The sequence below is a fragment of the Sorex fumeus genome, unplaced genomic scaffold, assembly GCF_029834395.1.
Source record: "Sorex fumeus unplaced genomic scaffold, SorFum_2.1 ptg000048l, whole genome shotgun sequence".
NCBI classification, from domain to species: Eukaryota; Metazoa; Chordata; class Mammalia; order Eulipotyphla; family Soricidae; genus Sorex; species Sorex fumeus.
In genome coordinates, this window is record NW_026606105.1 from 6,482,125 (window position 1) to 6,509,402 (window position 27,278).

Sequence of the window (27,278 nt, forward strand, 5' to 3'; positions counted from 1 at the left end):
GCTCCTGACTCGGCTGCCCGTTCTTACTCCTCATGGGCCTCCCGTCCTGGGCACGGACCCAACAGCTGTCAACAACACTCACGGCGCTGTATTTCCGTTCAGAGAGTGGAAGGAAAGAAAAATAAGGGAACCACCCCAAGTTGTCACACACACACACACACACACACACACACACACACTCACACACGTGACACGGCGTCACTCTGAGGCTCCAGTGGAAGGATGGATGGCTGGGGTGCGGGAGGGGGTGCAGTGGGGCAGGCGGCCTCCTCTTTTGCGGGGTGTAAGGCAGCTGGAAGGTCTGACTGGGTGCTCCAAGCTCCTGCTTCGTGCACGTCCTGGCGGTGATGCGGGTCTCACATCTTAGCCTGGGTCCTCGCCCCGTTTCCCACCACTCCAGCATGATTCCGGTGGTGGTTGGCTAAGAGGACGCCTCAGCCTCCATTCACTCCCCCTTCCTCATCTTGGAGGGGTTGCCGGTGGACCAGGAGGAAGGACAGGAGATCAGGAAGAGCAAGAGAAGTAGTGGGCTCTGCTGATACCCTCCAGGGTGGAGTGACAGCCTAAGACCTCAGCACTTCATCTCTCTGGGAGAGAATTGGGGGCAGGGGCTAGGAGCTTGGGGCATCCGCTCCTGGGGGCCCCATGGATGGCCCTTCCTGCTCTCCATCTGGGCCGCTGGCAACCACAGACTCCAGGCACTGTCCCTTTCCAGCCCACCACCCCATCCTGGTGGAGGACAGGGGTGAAGATGCCACGGAGAGTGGTAGTGTTCACTCAGTCTTCAGGGAACAGAGGGAGCCAACAGTTAAGAACTGATGGAGGAGCCATGGGATGGGCACCCTTGCCCCGCCTTGGAGAGGAGGCCACAGTGTCCCTGGAGAGGCCCGAGCCAACTCCTCTCCACCTTGGCACTGGCATTGCCTTGACTGAGTTCAGTTTTATATATGTATATTATATATATATTTATATATATATATATATATGGGGAGCGGGAGGTGTCTGGAGGGATTGGATTTTAGCACACTGTCCCATTCTCGGGTCTGGATTTAGGGCAGTTGGTCCTCGGGACAGGTTGGACAGAAGGGGCCAAGGTACAGAAGAACCCCGAGATGAGGGTGAGGCCCAGGCCTCCCCATGCACAGAACATGGACCATCCGTAGCCGTGGCTGATGTCATCGGGGAGTCCATACAGGTAGCGTGGGTATCGTGACAGCTCAAAGTTGATCCCGGCCACACAGGTGCACAGTGAAATGATGCAGAAGGTCCCTGTGGTTGGGGTTGGGGGGGAGGGGAAAGAGAGGGTGAAAAAGGGAGAAGGACAGGCAAGAGGGTAGGGAAGGGAGAGAGAGGGGAGCATTATTAGGTTTTCAAGTTTCTTGGGCTGGAAAGAAAAGATCCAGGTTAGAACTAATCTGCGCACGAGACTGACATCAAGAAATATTCACAGAGAGAAGGGCAGACACTCTACAATCGCCAGGCTCTACCCCCAACCCCCGCCTCTTTCTCCCTCTCCCTCTCCCTCTCTTTGAGGGGGACTCCCAAGAACTGGTCCAGAGACCCCGTTCCTGGTTGACTCTTGGCTGGACAGGCCAGCAGTTCAATGTAAGGGTCTCCCAGGTGGTGCTGGGAACTTCCAGGGCAGACATTGGAGATGCTCAGGGGTGCCGGAGATCCAACAGGGGTCAAGGGCATGCAAGGCACACTTTAGCTTTCTTCCTGTCTGGGGCCGGTAATCACCAGTCTAGGCAATCAGGAAGTCTCTCTTTTAGGAAGACCTTAAACACTGCATTTGCATTTCAGTGGTGGGGAGAACCAAGAGGAGGGGCAATCCATTATTATTCTAAAGCATTTGAAGCTGTCTTCAGAAACCCAGGAAAAGCCCATTTGTTACTTCTTTAATGAGGGAAGATCTCTCCCTCCCTCCCTCCCTCCCTTCCTCCCTCCCTCCTTCCCTCCCTCTCTCCCTCCCTCCGCCTTCCGTTTCTTTCTCCCTCCTTCCCTCCCTTCCTTTCCCCCCCTTTTTTTTTATTTTCTGAGGAGGTTTTGGGACCCACCTAGTGGTGATCAGAGCTCAATCCTTGTCCTTTAATTTGCTCAGGACTGACCCCTGTTGTCTTGGGGGACCATACATAGCACCAGGGGATTTATGCCTGTGTCTGCTGCATGCAAGACAAGTGCCTTAGCCCTAGCACCATTTCCCTGTGTTCTCCACTGAACACTCAGCCTATGTCACCAAGTGACCAGAAGGATGAAAAAAGCTCTGGGACCTGTGGGGCGGGCCTCCTCTTCCAGGCCCACACTCACAACCCACAGCAGCCTGAGTTCATTTGTGCAAGCTTCTGACAAAGTGAATGCTGGGTCTCCTCCTTATAAACAATCCTTAGTGCCCACACTGAGGGGGCTACTCTAAGCCACAGCACACATGAAGGGAGTAGAATCTGACGCCTATTGTTTTTGTTGTTTTGTGGGGTTTTGCTGTCCTCAGAGATTACACCTGGCTCTGTGTTCAGGGGTCACTTCTGAGGTGCTCAGGTATCTCTACGTGGTGTTGGGGATTAAACTGGGGTCAGCTGCATGTAAGGCAAGCACCTTACCCCATGTACTCTCTCTCTGGCTCTTGGTACCCAGTACCTACTATTAACCACAGAGAAACCGGTGCACCCTGATGAGGCTGGACCTTTCCTGCACATTGGCTGTGTCTCACGCAGTGTCTGAGGTTGTGTTTAGGGAGGCCCAGGGTGGGGGGAATCAGGAAGTCTAGGGGTACTGCTATGGCTCTGACCTTCTTTTCCAAAGACCACTAACTCAGTAGTGTAGGGGGCAGTGTGAAGGTAGAGAGGGTGTTTAGGTGCCTGTGCAGACCCAGACTGGGGGAGGGCTGGCTGAGAGGGGAGCAGGGTGGGACGAGGTGGCTGTCCCAAGGTGGTAAATGATTCTTTCAGCACAGGTCTTGGCGCAGGTGGAACATCATATAGAACGTGAATGCCTGGGTGTCCTACAACAGTCACTGTATAGAAACATCAGCACCACCGTGGTTCTGCGAGAATGAGAGTCCCAATGTGGAGAGGCTGCAAGGCACCCCCAGGACCTGCTGCTGTGATGGTGGGGCAGAGTTGGACAGAATCCCGTGATGACGCCCAAGATGCAAGAGGGCACACGCCCACATTCCAGGTCAGAATCTCTTGGGAGAGGCGCTGTGATAACTGCTTGTTCCCAGCCTGTCAGATGATTTCTGTGGATCGGCCTGGGTGACTCTTGTATTACTTAGGGCAAGCTCCTGTGTCACCCTGGAGATCAGGTCTAAGTGTGGGCCTTGACAGAGGGGGACGAGAAGGAAGCAGCCTGGGGAGGGGGGCAGGGCCCAGGGCAGAGACATGGTCTGTAAGTGAGACCTCAAGCTTTGACATTAGTTCTAAATAATCCGAATTCCAACCAAGCAAAATTGGCTGCTGGTGCGAGGCTGCTTGTCATTTCTGGTCTGGGTCTCTGGGTGGGAAGGGTCTCCCTCACTAAAACTCTTAGCAGGAGGATCTAGGGTGGGTGGGTATGTGTATGCACATGTGCAGACACATGTACCACGTTCAAATCTGTGCTGTTAACTATGACGTTAAGTCACTTGGAATCCCGAATTTTGTACCCGATAGAGAGTTCTGAGCCAGAGAGATGAACTGACTCATCCTCTCATAACTGGAAGCTCTGATACGGCTGAGGTCACCCAAGGACTTGACACCAACTCAATCCACACAGGACACTTTAACGGAGACATTTCTCCTCAGAAGCTGCACTGACCTCCTGATGAGGTCCAGTGATTTGCTCTGGGAGACAAGGTTGACCACAAGAAGTCGTGATCTGCCCAAGTGGCCAGTAGTGGCAAAAACTTTCCATTTTAGTATATATATATTATATGTGATGACCTGGTCCTGGGAATATTCATTACTATTGCTCGAGCGGGCCCAGTAACGTCTCCATTGGAGACTTTGTTGTTACTGTGTCTGGCATATCGAATACTCTCGGTAGCTTGCCAGGCTCTCCGAGAGGGGCGGAGGAATCGAACTCGGGTCGGCCATGTTGGCTGCGTGCAAGGCAAACGCCCTACCCGCTGTGCTATCGCTATTCATTACTATTAATATTCATTAATAGTAATTTTCTCCTCCACCCAGATCCCCAGTTTGGGGATGAGTGTTAAGTCTCCCTCCCTGCCCCAAGAAGAACCCTGGCAGCCGAAAACCTCCAGAACCCAGCCACAGCTGTACTCAACACCACTCTCTAGACTCTCAGATGAGTCTCATGAACGAAGGAACCGGCAGAGGAACCCAGGTGTGACTGAGATCTCCAAGCCCGCTTGGATCAGGATTGGGTTTCCTCCACCCAGATCCCCAGATTTTCCAGTAGCTTGGCAGTCACATCCACAAACTGCCCTCAGTGCCATGTAATCTCATCAATGGCCAAAATCCAGAGACTATAAAACAAAGCTCCTGGAAGAGAGCGATGCAGAATCTCCTGTCCCTGTGAACTGTCTTCATCAGGGCCCCCTCGGAGTGGGGCGGGTTGAGTTTCCCTACTTGCCCCACAATGAACCTCAGCAGCTGAAAAACTCCAGAATGCAGTTTTTTCTCTTATACTCTAGCCCAGCTCTCAAAGAGCCTGGCAAGCTACTGAGAGTATCCTGCCCACATGGCAGAGCCTGGCAAGCTACCCGTGGAGTACTCGATATGCCCAAAACAGTAACAATAATGGGTCTTATTCCCCTGACCCTGAAAGAGGCTCTAATATGGCAGAGTTGGGAAGGATGATTCATCAGGGCTGGGATGGATGGAGACATTACTGGTGCCCGCTCGAGCAAGTCGATGAACAATGATATATATATATATATGTGTGTGTGTGTATATATATATAGTGTATATATATATATACATACATATATATATATATATATATATGGTAAAGGTAAAGGTAAAGGCCCTCCCGTTGATCGTCGATTTGCTCGAGCGGGCCCAGTAACGTCTCCATTGGAGACTTTGTTGTTACTGTGTCTGGCATATCGAATACTCTCGGTAGCTTGCCGGGCTCTCCGAGAGGGGCGGAGGAATCGAACTCGGGTCGGCCATGTTGGCCGTGTGCAAGGCAGACGCCCTACCCGCTGTGCTATCACTCCACTCGGGGCTGGAGTGATAGCACAGCGGTAGGGCATTCGCCTTACACGCGGCCAACGACCCGAGTTCGATTCCTCCGCCCCTCTCGGAGAGCCCGGCAAGCTACCGAGAGTATTCGATATGCCAGACACAGTAACAACAAAGTCTCCAATGGAGACGTTACTGGGCCCGCTCAAGCAAATATATATATATATATATATGGGCTGGAGTGATAGCACAGTGGTAGGGCGTTTGCCTTGCACACAGCCAACATAGCTGACCCGAGTTTGATTCCTCCGCCCCTCTTGGAGAGCCCGGCAAGCTACCGAGAGTATCTCGCCCGCACAGCAGAGCCTGGCAAGCTACCCCTGATGTATTCGATATGCCAAACACAGTAACAACAAAGTCTCCAATGGAGACATTACTGGGTCCACTTGAGCAAATTGATGAACAACAGGAGGACCGTGATTATATATATATGTATATATATATATATATATATATATATATATATATTTACAAATGGGGTAGACAGGACACACAGGATGTGGCCATCGAATAAAGATATTTTGTCCTGGAGATCTAATGGCCAGCTGGAAATACTCCCACTGGTAGACAACATGCTTTTGTCATGTTAATAGGAGAAAAATAGAGGACCTTCTGGATGAAATGTGGTAGTGGTTCTTGATTTTAGAACTTCCTGAAATGCTATTGCTTTTTAGCTTGTGTTCTTCCCACATGGGAAGAACTGTTCTGGGCTCTCACTTAGCATGGTGCTTGAGTCAGGGTCACTTTCCTGCTAGGATGTCCAGTGCCACCCAGAGGGCAGAACTGGAGCAGGTTCTGTTCCTGTCCACACACACCACTGCTCTATGGGACAAGCTGGAACTGGGACTGTTACAAACTCAGTCTTGACCCTGAGCGTCAATCATTGGGACTGATTCTTGAGTCCCTCCAGGGCAAGAACTAATGAATACAGCACACTCTCTGTTACTCCACGGCCAGATAAACAACACAAAGACCTTGTACACTAATAGTCCCTGGGTGGAGGAGAGTGGGAATATGAGGACTTTTCCAACCCAGCCTTCAGTTGAGTGCTGAACCCTGACCTTTGGTTTGATGATTCATTGGGGATGGGAGAACCCCACCTTTATGACCACCTCTAACTCACTGGGGTTGATCTACAAATAAACAGAGTAGTGACCTCTGCTAGAAAACTTATCTCAATGAGAGCAACGGGACTCACTTACAGCCTCCTTCAAATCACCTCATTTCTAGTCTAGTGGTCCTTTTGTCCATCCCCCGCCCCACACACAGAGTGGCAGTCTCTAGGGCTGAGACTTTAGATATTACTCGATAAATGGGAAGAGGAAGCAACGATCCACAAGGCTCATCAGCATCATCCCCCTTGGTTGGGGTATGGGCCTAACTCCTAACCAGGCTCTCAGATTCACTAGCGGAGAAGGATATGAAATCACCTGAATTCTGTCCCTCTCGCTCTCCCCTATTGGGAGATGCTCTGCTCCCCACCTGCAATCCAGGTCCAGGCTAGGGTGGAAGACAGGGGAGCGGATGGAAAGAAGGAAATTCCTGGGCTGTGGGCTCCCTGAGGTGCAAAATTGCTCCTCAGCAAATATTTGCTGAACTGTGATGTCTCTGCCAAGTTTTCCATTCGATGCTCGGGAGATAAAAAGGAGAAAGAGATGATCCCTGCGCTTAAGACTCTTTAATTAAATCTACAATAAAAAGATAGAAAAACAAGCTTATAATCTATGTGGGGATATGAGACAAACAGAGATGCAAAGTTGAAGAGCAAGTGAAACATAGCACCAGACTAGGGGGTTGAAGACTTGAGCTCAGCCTCAGCTTGGAAGCTCTGGTCCCCCCTGCCCCACCCCGCCACCACCTCTATGAAATTGGGAAACAGGATATGCCACCACCAATAAGGTCCTCCCTTATCTGGGGGTCCTTCAGAAAAAAACACATAAGGCCCACTATTAGTGGTCCATCCATCCTTGGATGGGAAAGTCCCAGGGGACGTGCATAGGATGTTTGCACTGGGGGCACCCCTCCTTCCATCTCAGCACCCCATATTCCAGGACTCTATGGACAGGAGAGGCAGATCCCCTGGCACTTGTCACCCCTGAAAAGTGCTCTGTTCCTCTCCTGGCTACACTTCTTTGACTCATGTGGGCAGTGCCACCCCATCACGGATGGGTCCTGTTCTCTCTCACCCCACTGAATGGCCAGTGATATCTGGATCACATCAACTCTAATTCTCTCCATTGCACCAAGCCTCTCCTGGCTTCCTACCACCTTCCTAAGGCAATTCAAACTCCTTGCCTGCCCAAGGGTCCACGCTGAGCACCATGTGCCTCATTTCTCACCTGGGCTCCCGTACCCTCAGTCTCAGGGCAGAGCATTGGGGGGTCTCACATGAACGAGCCTGCCCTCCCCCAGGCCTCTGCACCTGTTCCTATCTACCTGCTGTGACCTTCCCCTGGATCTTCTCAAATCTCAGTTCAAATGCCCATTGCTAGGGTGCTCCTGTCTGGCCCATTTCCAAACTACTGCCCCCACCCCAGGGGGCTTTTGAAAAGGGGCTTCTTATCAGTGTCTCCTGGGCTGCCTCTAAAAGGGGAGTAGAGTGCCCCCTACGTCTGCTCCTCTTTTGGACTAAGAGCCTTCTTTGATCTGTGTGTGTGTGTGTGTGTGTGTGTGTGTGTGTGTGTTTGGTGGGGGAGGGGTTGCACCCTATGATGCTCAGGAGTTACTCCTGGCTTCTTCCTAAAGAATCACTCCTGGTAGTGCTCAGGGGATCGAATTCAGGTTGGCATCGTGCAAGGCGAATGTCTTCCCCACTGTACTATTGCTCCAGCCCCCATGTGAAATTTTACATGCACTGACAATTGTGAGATCCTGATGTTTCTGAAAGGCACTGGCCTTGTCATCAAGGAACACCATGATAGGAACTGGCTTTGAACCTCAAGCTCCAGACAGTCACCCCTACCCTCTACCTTGGGTTTGGCCAAGGGCGCAAAGAGCTGGATTTACATACTGAATATACCATATATAAGCACATGCTGAATTTCAGTGCACCACCTGAAACTTACTCAATGCTATAATACAATATTACATATGATGACTTCCATTGTTGTATTTATTATTATTATTTATATATGGAGGGGGAATCATAGTAATTTTTTATCTTAAATTACTATTAAATTATCTTAAATTACTATTAAAAACCAGCTCCTGGAACCGCGCGGCTGCATTTGCGGCCGCGCGACATCTTATTATGACATCTTATTATCTCATTCCTACTTTGGACAAACTGGCAGGTTACTGAATGTAGCCTGCCCACACGGCAGAGTCTGGCAAACTCCCCGTGGCGTACCCAATATGCCAAATAACAGTAACAATGATGGGTCTCATTCTCCTAAAGAGCCTTGAATATAATCTCAGGGCTAGGATGAAAGAGACGTTACTGGGGCCTGCTAGAGGCAATCGACGAATAACAGGATGATTTGTGATTTGTAATTTTGTGATATGGAGGGGGAGTCTTCCAAGCCATGTCCAGGGGTTTAGGGTCATGTCCAGTGATACATGGCCAATGGAGTTGGCTGGTGGGATACTTAGCCTTGGGCAGGGTGGGAGGAGTGCGGGACCAGCGCTACTTGGGCCCAGCAGGGCTGTTCTGAAAATGCAGGCTCGTGGGGGACAGGGGCATGCGGTATTGGGGATCTAATCGGGATGTGTGCAAAGCATGTGCTCCAGCTAGAGAACTGTTTCCTTTGCATTATTCAATGGCTGCCCCTGTTTCATGGGATGATCATCAGCACCAGAAGGGACCTATACAGCCACCCCTGCCACTGTGACAGCAATGGCCCGACCCTAGCCACTCCTGTCTGCGTGTCCTACCACACCTGGTTGAGAGGCTAGAGGAAAGGAGAGTTCTGGGTGTCTGGGAGGGCTTCCCCCTCTCCCTGGCCCCTCCCCAGCCCCTTTCCTGTGTCTATGGCAGAGAACTGGTGAGAGAAAACAGTTCTCATGGCCTGACTCTGACTTCGTGTTCCATCACCCAACACAGCATCCTTGGTCACCCGCTTGACGTTGCTGCCACATCTAATTAACGTCTCTCTGGTTGCCAAATATTAGGTCCTCATTTCTGCTAGTTCCCACCTCTTGGCTGTCAGCTGCCTCCTCTTAGGCTCTCTCTTTCCTCAGTTGTTCAAGCTGCCCGTCTGTCCATCCGTCCCTCTCCATTTCCTCTTAGGGAATGCTCCTTCACTTCTAACGCGTCTTTTCAGATGGGGGATGCCCCCAGCTCTCCTCTCGCCCACATGACACATCTTTCTGGGCCACTTTTTCTGCTGCTCTGACTTGACGCTCCCCCATGGGTGACACAGAGCGCATGAGTTGTACCCTCAACACATTATGTACTCGGGTGTCCCCCGCCCAAGACAGCCTGTTCCAGGTGTACCCCAGCCATGCAGACGTTCCCACAGCTGTGCTCTGCGTGTCTTTCCGAGGTCTGCCTTCCTGGCACGGAGATAAACTCTCTGGGGTGGTGGGGAGTGAGTAGGCGAGGGAGTCCCTGGAACAGGGAACTTTCGCGAAAATGGAAAGACGTGGGGGAAGAAAGTGGGACGTCACGGCCACCCTCCTTCTGGTACCCTCCCAGTCCTGCTCTCCCTCCACTCTGTGTGTGGAGGGAGTCTCCCTGGCTGACACCCTGAGCCCCCTCCCACAGCCCCGAGCAGATAAACAACTGAGGCCTGACCCAGTGGCAGCTCAGATGCTCAGATCCCTGGACGGTGCCACTAATGCCCACATACGCCAGGCTGGGATGGTGCCGACTGCCTCTCTACCCTCGGGTCTCCTTCAGGGTTGATTACCAAGGTGCTCTGAGGATTTTCAGATTCTACCCTGAACTGGCTCGGTCCACTCTGGAGCACGGATCACGGGGAGGGGGGCATCACAGAGGTGTGGTGGGAGGTGCCAATGCAGGGATGGGAGCAGGTGTATTACTCCTTAGGAATGGTCAGAACAGTCCTGGGCAGCAAGACTCAGCAGAGAACCTCGAGGGGAAAGCGCCTGGAAACTGAGGCAGCGGGGATGCTCTCCCTTGTCTGCAAAGCCATTGCCTAGGAAACGAGGCTCTCCAGAAGCTTCTCCGGAATCCAGGGCAGTTACATATTGCGAGCACAGGCATATTCCAAAATATCCAGTCCTTATGTGCCCCAGACTTCAGGGAGTATAATTTCTGCAGCTTTCTAGGGCCGGAAATCCATCTGCGTGACATTTTCTACCTTTCTACTCCTGGGGATGAAGAATGACGCCCTCCCCTCACCCCCCACAGCCCCTACATGTTCCCTGGTGGCTGTGTGGCCAAGGAGACCCACCCACTCATGCAGGGTCCAACAGGTTGCTGCAAAGGTGACCCCTGCACGTGTCTGCAGGGAGGGCTGGCAGAGCCACCACCCAGCTCTCCACCTGTTGTCAGTCCCTCAAGACTTTTAAGACCCCAAAGCATCCGCCAGCAGAGATGAGCTCCCAGCTCCATCAGTGCCATGCGTGTCCTGGGAAGCTGGTGTCTACGAGTTGCTTCCTTTGCTTAGATTAAATGCGTCTGCAGCGTTTTGCTCTCCCGAGCACTTTATAGCTCTGCTGGAACCTGCACAACATATAAATTGCTCCTGAATTAGCCCCCACTGCATCAGTGGCAGCATGGGCAGCTCACGCCAGGCTGGACACACAGGGGTCCTGAGGCACTCGCCAGGGTGAAGCGGGGGTGCTAGGGGCTTTGGAGCAGAGCCCAGTGTCAGGAGCAGGCCCTGAGTCAGGACTCAGTCATCCATCCTGCAGGTTGCACTGCCCATGCACCAGGCAGAGGCACTGCAGGCTTGCTGTCCCCTCTCCCCTTGCCCTGGGGGTGGGGGGGGCAAAGTTTGCCTCTGGGGGCCTATGTCTGCCTGACACAGGAGAAGACTGCGGTGCATCTGGGCACGTAGGTGCTACAGGAAGGTAGCACCTCCCGTGCAAGTCACAAAAGGGACTATTTCCCCCGTGGAGGATGACATCTATTCTACAGAGCGATGCTTCCAGAGTTCTGTCAGAGAACCAAGAAACAACCACCCCCAGTTTCCCCACTACACACACACACACACACACACACACACACCCAAAAGTATGACATAGCTACTGGGGTGCACCCATCTGCAAACACAGGACAAAACTGTGTCCCCCACCTGTGCTAAAGCCCCAACTCCCTTCCTCCCCGTGTTTCAGAATGTGTCTGTATTGGGAGACAGGATTCGTAAAGAGGCATTTATGTTCCAATGAGACTATTAAACCAGACCCTAATCCAATCTGACTGGTATCCTCCTAAGAAGAGGAACACAAAAGCACTAATCCGAAAAGACATCTATGCCCCTCTGTTGTTTACTGCAGTGTTATTCACAAGTGCCCAGATCTGGAAATGACCCAAGCGCTGAGCTATGGAGGAGTGGATAAAGAAGTCATGGAAAAAAATATATATATATATATTCACCATAGACTATTAGTCTGCTGTAAGAATGTAGGAAAGATGAAGTCATGCCTTTAGCAACAACATGGCTGAAACCAGAAGGGGTCTTGCTAAGGGAAATAAATCAGAGGGAGGAAGACAAATACCAGATGATCTCATTCTGAGGTAGAATTTTCAAACCACAAAGTGCAGCCACCGACCAAAGCAAACAAAACCAGGCTCTTGGATTCTGCTCGTGTGTGCGTGTGCGTGTGCGTGTGTGCGTGTGCGTGTGCGCGTGTGTGTAACAGACACCTGAAGGTGCATGAAAATGTATTCCTAAAAGAGAGTCTTGTAACCCAACAGGACCTCAACAATAAAGTCTAAAAATCCAAGGTAAGGAGCCGGAGCCATAGTACAGCGGGTAGGGTACTCTACCTTGTACGCAGCTGACTTGGGTTTGATCCCCAGCACCCCGGATGGTCCCCTCCGAGCTCTGCCAGGAGTGATTACTGAGTGCAGAGCCAGGAGTAAGCCCTGAGCACTGCCAAGTGGTGCCCCAAAAAGCAAAAGCAAAAGAAAATGAAAAGCAAGGTGATTTGAACATTCAGAAAGATGAACTGTATCAGAGGAAAGATGCAGTGAAGAGTAGAGGGCAGCTGATGAGTGAGGCCCAGGAGGATCCATACTGACCCCTTCATCCTAGAATCGCGGCTTCCAGAACTGGGAGAACATGAATTTCCTTTGCATGAGGCACCACGCTGGGGCGTTTTGTTCTGGCAGTTAAGCCAGCCAACACAATAGGTAAGTGCACATGAACTGCCACGTGAGCATGACAATACACTAGGCGATACCAGAAGCTGGGGTGTCCAGCTGTGTCCCCTGGGTAGCTCCAGCAGGCAGCTAATGAGCTCTCACCCCAGGAGTCACAGAGCCCCTGGTATGTTTCTTCCATCTCTAAGGTCCCTAAACACTAGAGGGGGTCTAGTGGGGTTCTCCTGCTCTGTGCCCATCATTCCATTCCTCCTTCTGTGTATGAGTTTAGATTGGATTCCCCGGTCAGCAACCCAGTGCGCTTAACATTAATGAGAAAACCTTCGCAAATCTGGGGAGCAGCACTAGGGCTCGGAAGAGGATAGAGAGTGTGGGGGTGTCGGGCTGTGAGGGGGATGAACCCAGGGCAGTGCACCAGGCCCAGTTTCCTTGGCTGGATCTGACTTTCCCAGTCTCCCCCAGCTGACCCAGAGTCATGGCATCAGTTACCCCTGAAGCTTTCCCAGGAGACATCCCTGTGCAGGCTTGGAGCTAGCTGGGTGCACACACTCTCCCCGATTTCCTGTATGCCGGGGGTCTAGAGCGGGCACTGAGGGCCCCCCTCCCCTCTTGTTCTCTCCTTCACATTTGTATTCAGCTAGATTCCAACTTTATCCACAACTGCCATATGGCAGTGACGTCTCCTCTGGCATTACACATTGTCCTGCACAGAGCATTATATTTGGATCGCCAAAAAGCTTGGACAAACATGAAGCATGAAGAAAAATGATCATGACCTGTTTTCTCCTTGTTTTTTTTTGGCGGGGAGGGGTGTCTTGAGGTTGGTGGGCGGATGCCACACCTGGCAGTGTTCAGGAGGCCTTAGTGCTCAGGTACAATTCCTGGTGGGGATTAGGGAACCATATGCAGTACAGGGGGGTGGAACCAGGATCAGCCACATGCGAAGCAAGCAGCTTAACCCCTGTGCTCTCTCTTACCCAGGATTGTCTGTTCAATGCTACTGGGTGTTCTTATGCAGCTTGGAAAGTCACCTCTTCCTGGGGTTTACTAAGAACATCTCTGTTTCGTTTTGTTTGGGGGCCACACCTGGCATTGTTCAGGGCTTACTTCTGGCTCTGTGCTCAGGGATCACTCCTGCTGGTGCTCAAGGGACCATATGGGGTGCCAGGAGTCAAACCAGGAAGGCCGCATGCAAAGCAAGTTCCTTACCCGTTGTGCCATTTCTCCCACATAAAAACACTATTTTTGAGAAGTTAGCTTTGACGATATTAAATTTTCCCTAAACTGGCCTCTGGGACTCTAAATTACCAATAGTGTCCTGCCACCTTATTATGTAGTTTTCCTTTTCATCTAAAGTGAAAAAATTAAATTCTCCTCTATTTTATCATAAAGAAAGTTTCCAGGGGGCACAGAAGGGACAATGGGCCAGTGGTGGCAGATTACTGACTCTCTGGTGATGTTGCAGTGAAGAAGCACTACCAAGTATAAACGAGAAATAGTGAAAAAGCAAGTTGGGTCACTGGTGCCAGTGGGATTTCTCGGCTATGGAGCTGTAAAGTGAAAGCACAAACTTTGATACCCCAAGAGGAGTGGGTTGCTGGGCCTGATCCTCTGACTTTTCTTCCTAAACTATTCTGTGATGGTTGACGGTTTGTGCATGCGTGGTGTGTGTACACCTGCACAGGTACACACCGACCTTGTGTTTCAAGGCACCCTGGATTTCAGGAAACCCTTTTATTTTTTAGAGAAGCTTGGTATTGGAATAATACCTTCTATGCAGAATTATTTTGAAGAGCAATGATAAAAAAATGTAAAAAGACTGAGAAAAGATACAGTATTAGGCATGGGAAATGTTAAGGGAGGGTGGAGAAAAAGTATTCCAGAAGATACTGGCAAAATATGTGGTTGCTGTAGTTTGGATCTCATGATTGGTGCTGGAATATTATATGTTTAAGACTCAACTATCATGGTTCTTTAGTAAAATAAAAATAAAAATTTTAAATGTGGTGTTTCCACATCACCCACCCCAGGCTGGGGTCCCAGGGTAATTCCACTCCAGGACAGGAAGCAGCTGACCTGGGCTATTCTGGGCCAACCAAAGGGCTTCCTTTGGATCTCACAGTGCTCCTCCCAGGTGACAAAACTCAGAGTTCTGCAGGATGGGTTACCTGGGTTGTGAAGCAACTTTCCCAAAAGCAGGATGAAAGGACTCACCCTAAGAGACTAGTTGGGCACTGCCATATAATCGCATTTCAGTGACGCTGAAGAAATAGAAGTGGCATCTTGGATTACTCCAGACATATCTGTCCAATACCTGCTATCCACTGGACAGGGAGAGTTATTATTTTCCATCTGCACACCACACCACAATTCTCTTCTTACTTCCTTTGTTCCAACTCTACCATCATTCCTTGGATAGCACTCAAGGAGCACCAGCAGTGAATCCAAATACACATGTATGATATAATGCACAGAGAAATTCCAAACTCAAGGATGCACTGAAGGTCCACCCAAAAGTATAAGTGTCAGAGCTAATGTCTAACTATATACAAATCTGAGAACTCTCCATGTCTTTAGTTTCCAGCGTCTTCATTAAAACCTCTATCTCCTGGGGAAGCAGGCAGTGGTCACTCCACTTTGACCTACCTGACCTTGAGTACTTCATCCTTCATGGCAGAACTGATAATATTTGGTCTGTGGGGAAGCTGATTTTTTTCCACCCAAGGCAGGAAGGAGGGTTCTAGAAAGAACATGAATCCAGAGCACAACATTATGTCTTTCTCAGTGTGAATCATTGCAGATTCCTCTCCATCTGGGCCTTGTTGGAAATCTGAGAATTTGTGGGATCCAACCAGCTTCTGAACACACCTGAGAGGGGCTTCTCCAGCTGTGCAGAAAGGAACATTTGCAAGCTGCCAAGGGTCTGCTTCCAAGAATAACACTGATTTCGAGCAAGCCACTTGCCTGTCCTGCTCCCTTCCACTCCTCTCTCTAGGCTGACTCTTTATGGTGGATGACAGTGTTCCCTGGATTAAGTTTTCAGAACTTCTAGGGAACTCTCACCCTGGCCTTATTTCTGGGAACAATACTGGAAGTATCCTAGGATCTCTTACAGACTGTCTCTGATGCCACATGCCTCTTCCTCAGATGTACCCCAGGCTTTGGCCTCACCCTCCCAAGGCCATCATGGACCCCAGGATAAGGAGACCCATCATCACACTTGAATTCTTGACCTGGGGATCATAAGGCTCTCTGAGCCCATGTATGCACCACTCAGTCTAGGATGGGGGCTGCAACTGATGGTGAGGACATGGTTGGTGGAAAGAAAACTCTGCCAAGAATTAGAATACTCAGGTTCTGGCCCATCCCCATCTGCAAAGAGGAAAAATGGCCTCATCTTTCTGGACCAAAATACCCTCAGCCATAGAGTCCGGGAGGCAGGTAGACCAGATCTCTGAGGTTCTTGCTGATACACGATCTCGTAACCCTCAGCAGGGGGTGAGCAGGTGCCAGGCTCTTGGAATCGCTCTAGGACTGGTTGGCAGTCATTTTGTCAAATGTGAGCCACCCTGGGGAGAAGACTCTGCCTCTCACCTCCTGACATGCACAGACGGGCTGGTGGATGAGCCCATTAGATGTCATTATTCGACATCAATGTGCATATGAGCCTCTGCTAGAAATGGCCTTGATTTTAAATGGGAAACGATTGGGACCCAGCTGTTTAAGTGTTCGGAAGAAATTGGCTCCTGGAAGAAATCTCTGGTTTCTGCCCTTTCTGATCCAAGTCAATGCCATGTTAATGAGCAGAGGAAGAAACTTGGGGGAGTAGCCAAAAGATCAGGCAGGACTGCCACCTGGTTTGGTTTGTTTCCATATGCCTGGCACATGTGTCCCCTTGGCTTGGCTTGGGCTCTCTCGGAAATGAACACCATTATCCCAGTGACACTGGCTCACTGTTCATCCACGACCATGTTATAGAGATCAAACACTATATGCAATATGAATTATGTGACAGATATCATTCCAATTCCTCTGCAAATGTGAACCCTCAAAGCACCCGTGGGCATTTGAGATAAGGAAACTGAGGCACCAAGAGTGTAAATAAACTGACCAGAGTCACAATAAACACTGGAGCTGGGATTATCATCCAAGCTTCTCCGTGAGTGAGGGTGTTCACGGGCACACACATAGTCTCATGAGTGGGACTATTGGTAAACACCAGTGATGGATGACACTGAGTTGTCCTTGCTGCTCCCGCAGGGAGCTTAAGGTTTATTGAGGCATTCCCACAACAGTGCAACTGAGGCACACCCAATTCCATCAGGCACTAATAATGTTATATTGCTTTTCTCTTTCCTTTATGTCATTCTATAGTTTATTTTAGCACAGCGGGTAGGGCGTTCGCCTTACAAGCGGCCAACATGGCCGACCCGAGTTCGATTCCTCCGCCCCTCTCGGAGAGCCCGGCAAGCTACCGAGAGTATTCGATATGCCAGACACAGTAACAACAAAGTCTCCAATGGAGACGTTACTGGGCCCGCTCGAGCAAATCGACGATCAACGGGAGGGCCTTTACCTTTACCTTTACCTATAGTTTATTTAACAATGTCCTTTTTGTATAGACACAGGTAGACAGTTGATGCTATGCTATGTAACATGGGAGTTAATTGACTCCAAAATAATATTTACTCTTGGGCATCCATATTTGCTTGACTTAAGCCTCAGTTGCCCTTAGTTCCTAGCACTCCAACAGCAGGGTCCCAACAAAGGGATTGGATGGACCCAAAGTAAGCTGTGAGCTACACTGGCATCGAAATGGGCCAGGCCAAAGCACCATAATACTTAACTATATGTTAAGAGTGCAGTCATGGCACCAGCAGACTGATCAGCGGGTAGATGAGAAGGGCAGAAGGGGCCCTGTCACTCTCTAGTGAGGCCCTAAAATTCATGGTTCCATTACCAAACCTGTGTGTCTTTCGAGAACAAGGAAATCTGATCAAAACCCACAACACCATTACTGTGCTTTGGGTGGAAGGGAATGCCTGAGGAGGGAGATGGCCTTTGAAGTGGCAGGGAGTAGTGGGACAGAGAACAGAAAGGTGAAGAGAAAAATGAGTCCAGATCAGACAGAGCATGAGATCTCTTTCAGCAGAGTATCCTTTATAGCTTCCAAGTTAGCCAGACAAATACCAGTGGACAGAGCTCGCAGGTGGTCAAATGAGGACCCAAGAGGGTTCAGTGTGGATCCCAGCTTGTCACAGGGGTCCTCTTCGACCCTTTTGACCCCTTGCCCACTAACCTCCCTGGCTGGTGGATGGGCATCAACCTAGAAAGACTTTCAGCTCCTCTTGACTCTTGGTAATGTGGGGAATGACTATTACTCTCTTCATCTCCTACATTCAAACTCTGTCCGACAAGAGCCCCAAGAAGGAGACAGAAAGATATGAGTTCCATCCCTGGTAAGACTAGTGCAGTGGAAGCCTCATGGGATAGGGGGCAGTACTGGCTCATCCTTCACGCCCCACTGAGGCCACAAGTTGCCCTCCACGAGCAGCTCTCCGGCACGGCCATGGCATCAGAGGCATATGGAACTAATCCAGAGCCCAGCAGCTTGCAGCAGAAAAGTGAATGGACTCTGTGTTAAACTAAGGCATCATGCCTCCCCGGGAAGGAAAGAGTGTCTCTCCCTTCCACCCTTCCCTCCCATCCCCCCAGCAGCAAGGTGGCCACCACCTCAGAACTTATTGGAAAGCCAGGTATGAGCCGATGATGACACGGCAACAGCAGCCTCATGGGATGGGGTCGGTATCGGCTCATCCTTCACACTCTACCGAGACCACAAGCTGCCTCCCACGAGCAGCTCTCTAGCACAGCCATGGCTACAGATACCAGATACACAGAAATCAATCTTGTAATTATCTGGCTCTTGGCAGCAATTCCTCCAGACTTAACTAGTAAAATATCAGAAATCTAAAATCACGCGGCCACTATTGCAGCCACTCGACATCATATAGTTTTCATAACCAGCATAGAAAAAAATTATTTCAGAATGCCTTTCCAGCAGTTCTGATTGTTAGGTTGAAATTCTAAACAATAATGGTGCATCTTTTATTGAAATAACGAATGTAATCAAAGTAGAGAGAGCGAGTTAAGTAGAAATCATCTGCCTCACAAGAATCGGGAGGGGTGGGAGGGGGGTATATTGGGGTTCTTGGTGGTGAAAAATAATTACTGGTGAAGGGAAGGGTGTTTGATCATTGTATGACTGAGACTTAAATCTGAAAGCTTTGTAACTTTTCCCACAGTGACTCAATAAAAAAATATAACAACAACAACAACAAAAAGACTAGTGCAATGGAAACGCTGGCTTAACGTTCAAGCTCACCTGTACTTTCCTTTGCAGGCCAATTTTGCGCAGTTCAGCTGAAGGGAAAGCTCAGGTAGGTGGAACAGCTACTTCAGAAGTCAGTCAGAAGTGCTGACTCAGAGGCCCAAATGCACAGCAGGTAGGGCATTTGACTTGCAGCGTGGCTGACCCAGGTTTGATTCCTAGCATCCTATATGGTCCCTGAACACCACCAGGAGTAATTCCTGAGTGCAAAGCCAGGAGTAACCCCTGTGCATCATCGGGTGTGACCCAAAAAGCAAAAAACAAAAACAAGTGCTGACTCAGACTGGCAGGCACAGGAAAAGAGAAAGAATACAAACTGGCCTCAAACTGGCCTCTGGACACTGGTGTGGGTTGAGGACCTCGCTGGAGAATGCTGGGTGGGCAGGGCCGTGGGCAGGCTGGGTCTGGGATCCTGGCCCCCACCTCCCAATACCACCCACTGCTGAACTATCTCTTTCCCACTGGGGACAAAGGCCGTAAATCTGGAGTGTGGATTGTCATAGAGAGGACACAAGCATCTACTCTGTGGTCTGGAGGGAAACATGGGGGAAGGAGTCCCTCGCCCTAACCATACCCGCTAAGGCCCGCAAAGTGCCTGTACAAAGGCAGCTGGGAAATGTGGCTTTACCCAAACTTGGTAGAAAGCATGAATAGCTGATCTAGAGGGAATCTCTTCATTATTATTTTACATAAATTGTAGCCTGAGGGTGCTGAGAGAACCTTCAAGAAGAGTTTCCTTCCTGCCTTTTGGGAAGGGCAAAGCCATCAACATCATCCAGGGCCAAAATCAGGGGTCAGGTATCATACTCAGTTTACATTTTAACTTCACACAATGCTGATGAAGCATTTTTCTTTTTTAGCTTAAAAGGGATTTTTTTTTCCTTCTTTGGCTTCTTTCACAACAGAATTTAGTTACATAGAAATATATAAAAACGGAAATGTATTAATGACACGGGAAACCTTAAACTGCAATGAATAAATAAAGACTTGGCATCCATTTTCTGAAAGGGGGCCAACTCCGAAGCAGTTTCATCCGACAGAGGGACACTCAGAGCCCAGTAGGCAGCAATAAGAACAGGACAGGCAAATTCCCCTCCTCTTGAAGCCCCCACCATTCCCCTCTCAATGAGGCCACACCTCACTCACTCACTCCCCTGCAGGGGGGCTCCCTTTCTCTGCCCACCTTCAGTTCCCTCTGTCATGGCACAGATGCTGCTCTCTGCACCTGGGTAGCCCTAAGGATGAGGAAACATGGGGTCTTACTATTTGTCCTGGTAACCAGGCTCAGGCTTAACACACAGCAGGTACCCTATTTGTGTTCCTTGCATTGAATTTGGTTTACAAAGCAGATCATTAGGAAGTGCTTCGGATTTGCTTCCAGATAATGGAAAGACTTTTATTTACATTAAGTCAGAGAAGGAGGGAAGTGGATGGGGAGAGACTTGAATTTACCTTAATTGCGCAGAAAGGAGTTGAAGAAGTCAAAGTTACCAGACACCATTGGAAGGGCTCAGAACAAATTAACAACTGGAGTAGGCAATGTGTGGAAGGCCCCTGGCATGGGGAGGAGGGGTGGGGGGTGGGTGGGGAGAGGCCTGATTTAGAAGGGACCAAGGAATGAATTTGATTTTGAATCTTCAGGGGGAAAATGCCCTCCAGAAGGTGCAGAGAGATATCTGGTTCAGAAAGTGGTTTTAGTTAAGAGGATTCAGGAAGGTTTCTGGAAGATGCCAAGAGTAAGTTGAGCCCTGAGGGACGCGCAAGCACAGGAAGTTGACACTGGGGTGGACAAGGGCAAGAGGCCCATGGAAAGGGAGCGAAGAGGCATGGCTGAAGGCCAAGTCAAGATGGTGGTGGTCACTGAACTCCCATGGGAAGACGCTGGCCTTTGTTTCATAAGCACTATGGGACTCAGGATGCTTTGCCATCAAGAGGAAAGACATGGGGAAGTGAGTATGGCGTGAAGATTGGCTTTAGAGGTGGGAAGTAGGTGACTCACCCACACTTCCATTCTGCCAGATGTTTTTCCTAACTATTATCTTATTTCACTTGCACAATAACCTCAGTTAGGCGGCACATCTCGGTTGCCCCCGACAGTAAACAGAGGGTAGCACAAATCCAATGAACTCGAAGCACACACATAACATACACAGATGATACGTCCAGTTCAGCATGCTGGAAGTTCCAGATGACTGGAGAGAACCAGTAAACTGTGATGCTGACTCAGTCACCAGCTCCAGAATGACCTGGACAAAGATACTGTTATCCTGGGAGGGAGGAGGGCAAAGGGAGGTATTCTGGGCTCCATTTACAGAGAGAAAGAGCCAAGGAAACAGAGAAGCCCAGAGAAAAGACAAACTCTTAAGAGTATTGTTCTGGAAGAGGAGCATTTCTGGAAGGACAGAGAGATAAACCCTGGTAGACCAGAAAGAGGAGGGTGGAAAATTTGGGGGACAGTCAAGAGTAAGCAGGTTCAGGGGACTGGAGCAATAGCACAGCGGGTAGGGTGTTTGCCTTGCACATGGCCGACCCGGGTTCAATTCCCAGCATCCCATATGGTCCCCTGAGCACCACCAGGAGTAATTCCTGAGCTTAGAGCCAGGTGTAACCCCTGTGCATCACTGGGTGTGACCCAGAAAGCAAAAAAAAAGTAAGCAGGTTCTAAGAAAGTATATTTCATAGCATGGGGATGGAAAGTGAGAAACTAGGTGTTAGGAGGTGAGGTGGGTGGCAGTGGGTTATGGGAGTGAAGGTAAGGGACTTTCTTTTGGGTAGGGAGAGAGGTCCATGTTAGGATTCAAACTCTGGGTCTCCCACATGCAAGTGCTCTACCATCAAGCCACCTTCTCAGCAGCCAGGTTTCTTCTTTTTGCCTCAGAGTTCTAATATTTATCTTCTGCCTCAGAGCATATGAAAAGACAAAACCCATATATCATAGTGAAGGAAAGGAATGGTAAAAGGAAGGGAAAGGAAATAAAAATAAAAAGAAAAAGGACCAAATGTGATAGCCTCTCAGTATCTGTATTGCAAACCATAGTGCCCAAAAGTAGAGAGAGTAGAGGGGAAATTGTCTGCCAAGGAGGCAGGGAGAGTGTTAGAAAGGGAGCCATACTGGAGACATTGGCGGTGGAGAATGTGCACTGGTGGAGGAATGGGTGTTCGATCATTGTATGATTGAAACTCAAACATGAAAACGTTGTAACTGTATCTCATGGTGATTCAATTAAAAAGAGAGAGAGAGAGAGAGAGAGAGAGAGAGAGAGAGAGAGAGAGAAGGTTCTCAGCCAGAGGTTTATCTGTTTATCTAGGAACTATTTTTATCTTTTTTTTTTCTTTGCTTTTTGGGTCACACCCGGTGATGCTCTGGGGTTACTTCTGGCTCTGCACTCAGGAATTACTCCTGGCGGTGCTCAGGGGACTATATGGGATGCTGGGAAACAAACCTGGGTTGGCCGAGTGCAAGGCAAATGCCCTATCCGTTGAGCTATTGCTCCAGACCCAAGGAACTATTTCTTGAAGTGAGTCTTTTCTGCTTCCCAAGAACAACATTCTTCCTGCACCATAGGATGTCTGTCTCTTCCACTGGCAGATCAAGGGCTGCTTGAGGATGGATGTCCCTGGGGAGGGGACTGCAGAGTGATTACAAACCCCCGGCTTCAGAGGCAAACGGATTTGAGCCAGTTGAGTATTAGTTGACCTCGGGCAAGGTACCTTTTGAAACTCCATAAGCAAGTGCTTGGATGCACACAATGGAGTACTATGTAGCTGTTAGAAAAGACGAAGTCATGAAATTTACATACAAGTGGTACTACATGGAAAGTATCATGTTAATCGAAATGACTCAGAAAGAAAGGGATAGACATAGAAAGATTGCATTCACCTGGGGAACATAAAGTAACAAAACAGGAGACTAACACCCAGAATGGCCGAGATTAGTACCAGGAATTTTACTCCATGGCTTGGAGGCCAGCCACACATGCTAGGGGAAAAGGGAGCTCAGATAGAGAAGGGAACACCAAATAAAGGGCGTTGGGAGGATTCTCCCAGGATGGGAGAAGCATGCTGAAAGTAGACTATAGACCGAACATGATTGTCACCCATTGCCTCTTTTGCAAACCACAATACCCAATAAGAGAGAGAGAACAAAAGGGAATGCCCTGCCACAGAGGCAGGGTGGGATGGGGGGATGGGGGGTGGAAGGGATACTGGGATCCGTGGTGGTGGGAAATGGGCACTGGTGGAGGGATGGGTATTTGATCATTGTATAATTGAAACCCAAGCACAAAAATTTGTAAGTCTACAACTGTACCTCATGATATCTCACTAATAAAAATTTTTAAAAAATTAAAAAATAATAATAATAAAAAAAGAAAGAGCCTGAGAAAGTCAGAGCTCCCTTTAATAGCAACGTGCTAGCACACATTCACTTGACAACAGCACGCTGGTAGACACCTACCAGCCCCTTGCTGGTGAGAGCAGAGGAGGGCCCCTCTGGCTAATGGTGTGGCTGAGCCCCCAGGAAGCCTGGGCCCGCCTTTCTTCTCTCCCACAGGCCTCAAAGAATATGGTTCAAAAGGCCTTAGAGGCAGGCTCTGCCCTCTATTTCATTGCTGGACACTGAGTCTAATTCTGGGTTCTTCTGGGCCTTGTTGCTTCTCCGGGAGATTGGGTTGGGACCGACCTCCTTACCGACTGTAGGGAAGATGAAAGGAAATAATGTTTGAGCATCTGAGATGCTCTGAGAGCTCTTGCCTTCTCCTCAGCCTCCTTCACCTGCCTCTCCACAGGGAGTGGAGGGTAAAGGGGAGGCGGGAGGCTCCAGGGAGAGCTCACTTCGCTGAGGGGTCCAGGAGCCGGGAAGTGCGGCCCCCAGCCTCATCCATTATCCTCTTCCACGCTGTTTGGGTGGCCAGCACCTGTCTTCCCCTCAGTGGCGGAATGAAGGTGTCCTTGTCCTGTGTACGGCTGGAGGGACACTGAGGTCTTTTTTTTTTTTAACACTCTGCATTTTAAGGGCATGGGTCATGGAAAGAGCAGCGCTCTGTCATCATGCTGATAAACGGGGGAGTCTGATTCTTCTGTCACATGGGAGCCCCTCTGAGGCAGGGGTGAGTGTAACTGCCCTATATTCTCTGCAGTGCCTGGGGCTGAGTAGGAAGCAAGGCGGGGAGTTGTGTGTGTGCAATGAACGAAGGCAGCAGCATCTAGTTCTTCACCGAAGCAGGCCAGGCTTCCTCATTAATGGCCCCCTTCCACACACACTCTCCCGACAGCTTGGTGGATTCTGGAGAAAGAGGGGTGGGTATGTAGTTTCCAAACCCCACATCAAGTCACGCCACACCAGACATGATCTGATAACCAGAATGCATGCTGGAAACTTCTAGAATGTCAGGAAGGTTCTGCAGGTCCTCATTCTCCAGTTATGTTCCACTTGGGGATATTTTTATCTCTTGCCCTCCCAGCCCACGTTCGGTGAAGAGGAGGGCTATCTAGCAGCAAGCTCTCTCATGCATGTCTTCAGAGACAAGCCCTTCATCACACGCTGTATTGAGTCTCCTCTGAACCGTGCACTCAACAAACCCCAGAGAACTTCAGGGCTACCACGGCCTCCTGGACAGAGCATACAACTGAACTTGACTGCTGATCCCATCCATGGGAGAGTATCACCTACACTGAGGTGCAGGGCAGCTGCCTGGCTCCAAAGGTGTGTCTAAGCAGGCTTTGTGCGGGGCTGCTGGGTCCTATTCCCTGCCTCTCTGATCTAGGCCTGTTCCTCAAGGCAACTCCAGGAAACTGGCGATCATGGTGGACCTAGGGCCTATGTGCATTTTCCAATTCACCCGCACTCTGGCTTCAAGCCCACCATTCTCCCACCGACTGCATCTCATCCATCCAAGTAATGGGGGCCGTGTCCCTCTCTTCTTTGGATCTGGCTACTTCTGATGCTATTTCTACCCTGTCCTCCCTCGGGCCCTGGAGAGAAGACACTTCTCCTTACTCAGGCCTGCTCCTCCTGGATAATCATGGCCTGGGAGCATGTGGAGAGGGAGGCTCCTTTACTTTGGGGGCACCTCAGCTCTTTGATTCAGCACTTGTTGCAGAGCTGGAAGCTTGCCCGCCAAGCTCCTTCCTCTAAAGCTTGCCCACCTCTGGAAGAACATCCAAGAAGATGAACCGAGAGGGAGGCTTTGGACCACTGCTTTAGCAATTACCTCGGTTTCCATGGTAATTGAGCCCCATGGAGTGCCCACCATCTCCTGGTGTGGCGGTTTCCAAGGAAAAGGAGGTAGCAGAAATCTGTTCTGCTCAAAGGAAAGAGTCCTTCACTTTCCCTGCCCTCCCTCTTCTCTTGCCTGTAGTCTGGCATTTGCAGTGAGGAACCCCCAACTTAGGGCCACACCCTGATTTTATCGCTGCTCCCCCAAAAGGCAGGCTTCTTGTTTCTCAAGGCAAGAGGAGACCTTGGGGAGTCAGTCTCCACTGCTGCAGTCTCCACTTAATGATTTAAGGTGTTCCTGAATATCGTCATGCCTGGGTGGGGGACAGGCCAGCCAGGAAGGCACCAGTCAGTGGAGAGATCATCCCAAGACCCCAAATTTACTCATGACACTCAACTGAGACATTGAGCCAACACCACATCTCAGTATGGGTAACAGTTCAGGGCCGTCACTCTTCTCCAATCCATCTGCTGCAGGTCTGCCCTTGTCGAGGAAGGGGCTGAACTGATCATTAGGGAACTTCCTTAGGATGGGAGATGCATGCTGAAAGTAGACTATAGATTAAACATAATTGCCACTCAATGCCTCTTTTGCAAACCACAGCACCCAAGAGGAGAGAGAGAACAAAAGGGAGTGCCCTGCCACAGAGGAAGGGTGGGATGGGGGGATAGGGGAGTGGGAGGAATACTGGGATTGGTGGAGGTAGAGAATGGGCACTGGTGGAGGGATGGGTACTTGATCATTGTATAACTGAAACCCAAGCACAAAAATTTAAGTTGTAAGTCGACAAGTGTACCTCATGGTGGTTCACTAATAAAAATTAAAAAAAAAAAAAGAGTCACTAACTCTTTTTTGTTCCCCTCTCTTTCCTTCAGTGTGGTTTGTTTATCCTTGAACTGACCCAGGCAGGGCTACACTCACTTGATCACCATGTGTCACACACACACACACACACACACACACACACACACACACCTGGTTGTCATGTACCAGACATGGAGTACACAGTGTTGTTTCAAGGATTGCAATCAGCATGTAGGGTGGGACAAGGGATTGAACTCAGGGCCTCGCCCCTGAAAGTCAGGTGCTGGAGCATCTCCGTCCACACCAGTGCTCCTGTTCAAAGCTTTCCTACAACTCTTTGCTGCTGGACATCATGGATGTTCTATGTTTTCTCACCTGATTTTCCCCAAATACCCACACTGAAATAACGGCCTGAAATCAAGCTTCCAATTCCCAATTAACTCCAGCCAACCTCCCCTCTCTGTGCCCCTGACAGTTTGGTGAGGGAGTGTTCTCCCTTGCCATGGTGTGCAATCAACTCAGCTTCAGTTAATTAGCAGGGTGTGCTGGCAGTGTCTGGGGAGACAGCTTTGCCCTAGGGAAAGGGCAGGGATATATTCTGTGTGCCTTTTTTCCCCCCAGAGACTTGTCTGCATTAGGGTCAAGGGAGCTGCACACAGTAAAAAAGGAAAGGCCTTATTTCTCAAGATCTCTGGGAACCCTTGCAGAAACAGGCTACAATGTCCAGGGAGCAGGGATTTTGCGTGAAGGGTGATTGACGCTGACCAAGTTGGCTTCATGTTCATCTGGCTGTGCCGCCACCATCTTGAAACTTGGACAATGTTTGAAGAAGGGATCCCAGGCTTTATTTGGTGCTGGGCCCCACAGATTATGTAAGCATTGCTGGATGGAGGGGAGAGATGCTCTAGTTATATGACACTGTAACTTCAGGAGGCATGTGACAGCACCCCTTCCACCTGACCTGGCCACCCTGGGCATAGATACCATAGCACCCACTCACTGGGATTGGACATGGCAGACTGCAGGAAAATTAGCTCTAGGTAGCCCCAGAGAGAGCCAGCCCACTGATGAAAGTCACACTATCAAATGATGGCCCAGGGAGAATCCAGAGGGAACCATAAAAACAGATGGAGAGCAGGAAAGAACAGACATGAAACCTCTTCCATTACACCTCCGAGGCACTGTGTGAGCTGTCCACCTATTTGGTATGCCCCCATCTCACTCTACTCCTGTCATAATTGTTCTTTTTCTCCACTTGTTCCTATCCAACAAGTTCATTCCCATCCCAGGCCCCTTGTGTCTGCTCTTTTTGTAAGGAATCACTGCATCTCAGATCTTCCTAGGTCTCCCCTCTTCCTTCCATCCTCCGTCTCCACCTCAGAGAGGTCTTCCAAAGCACAAACTTCATCCTTGTGTCTACACCTTGCTATGATGACTCACATCCACAT

The 27,278-nt window shown here is 49.8% G+C and overlaps 1 protein-coding gene across 1 annotated transcript in view; it reads right to left on the minus strand.

Moving 5' to 3' along the window:
• Positions 1-494: 494 nt before the first annotated feature.
• TMEM178B (transmembrane protein 178B) overlaps positions 495-27,278 on the minus strand; it is a 402,185-nt gene continuing 375,401 nt past the window's right edge. Inside the window, exon 4 of the mRNA XM_056123919.1 lies at positions 495-1,269. Coding sequence (XP_055979894.1) covers positions 1,019-1,269 — 251 coding nt within the window. The 3' untranslated portion in view covers positions 495-1,018. The remainder of the gene's footprint in view (positions 1,270-27,278) is intronic.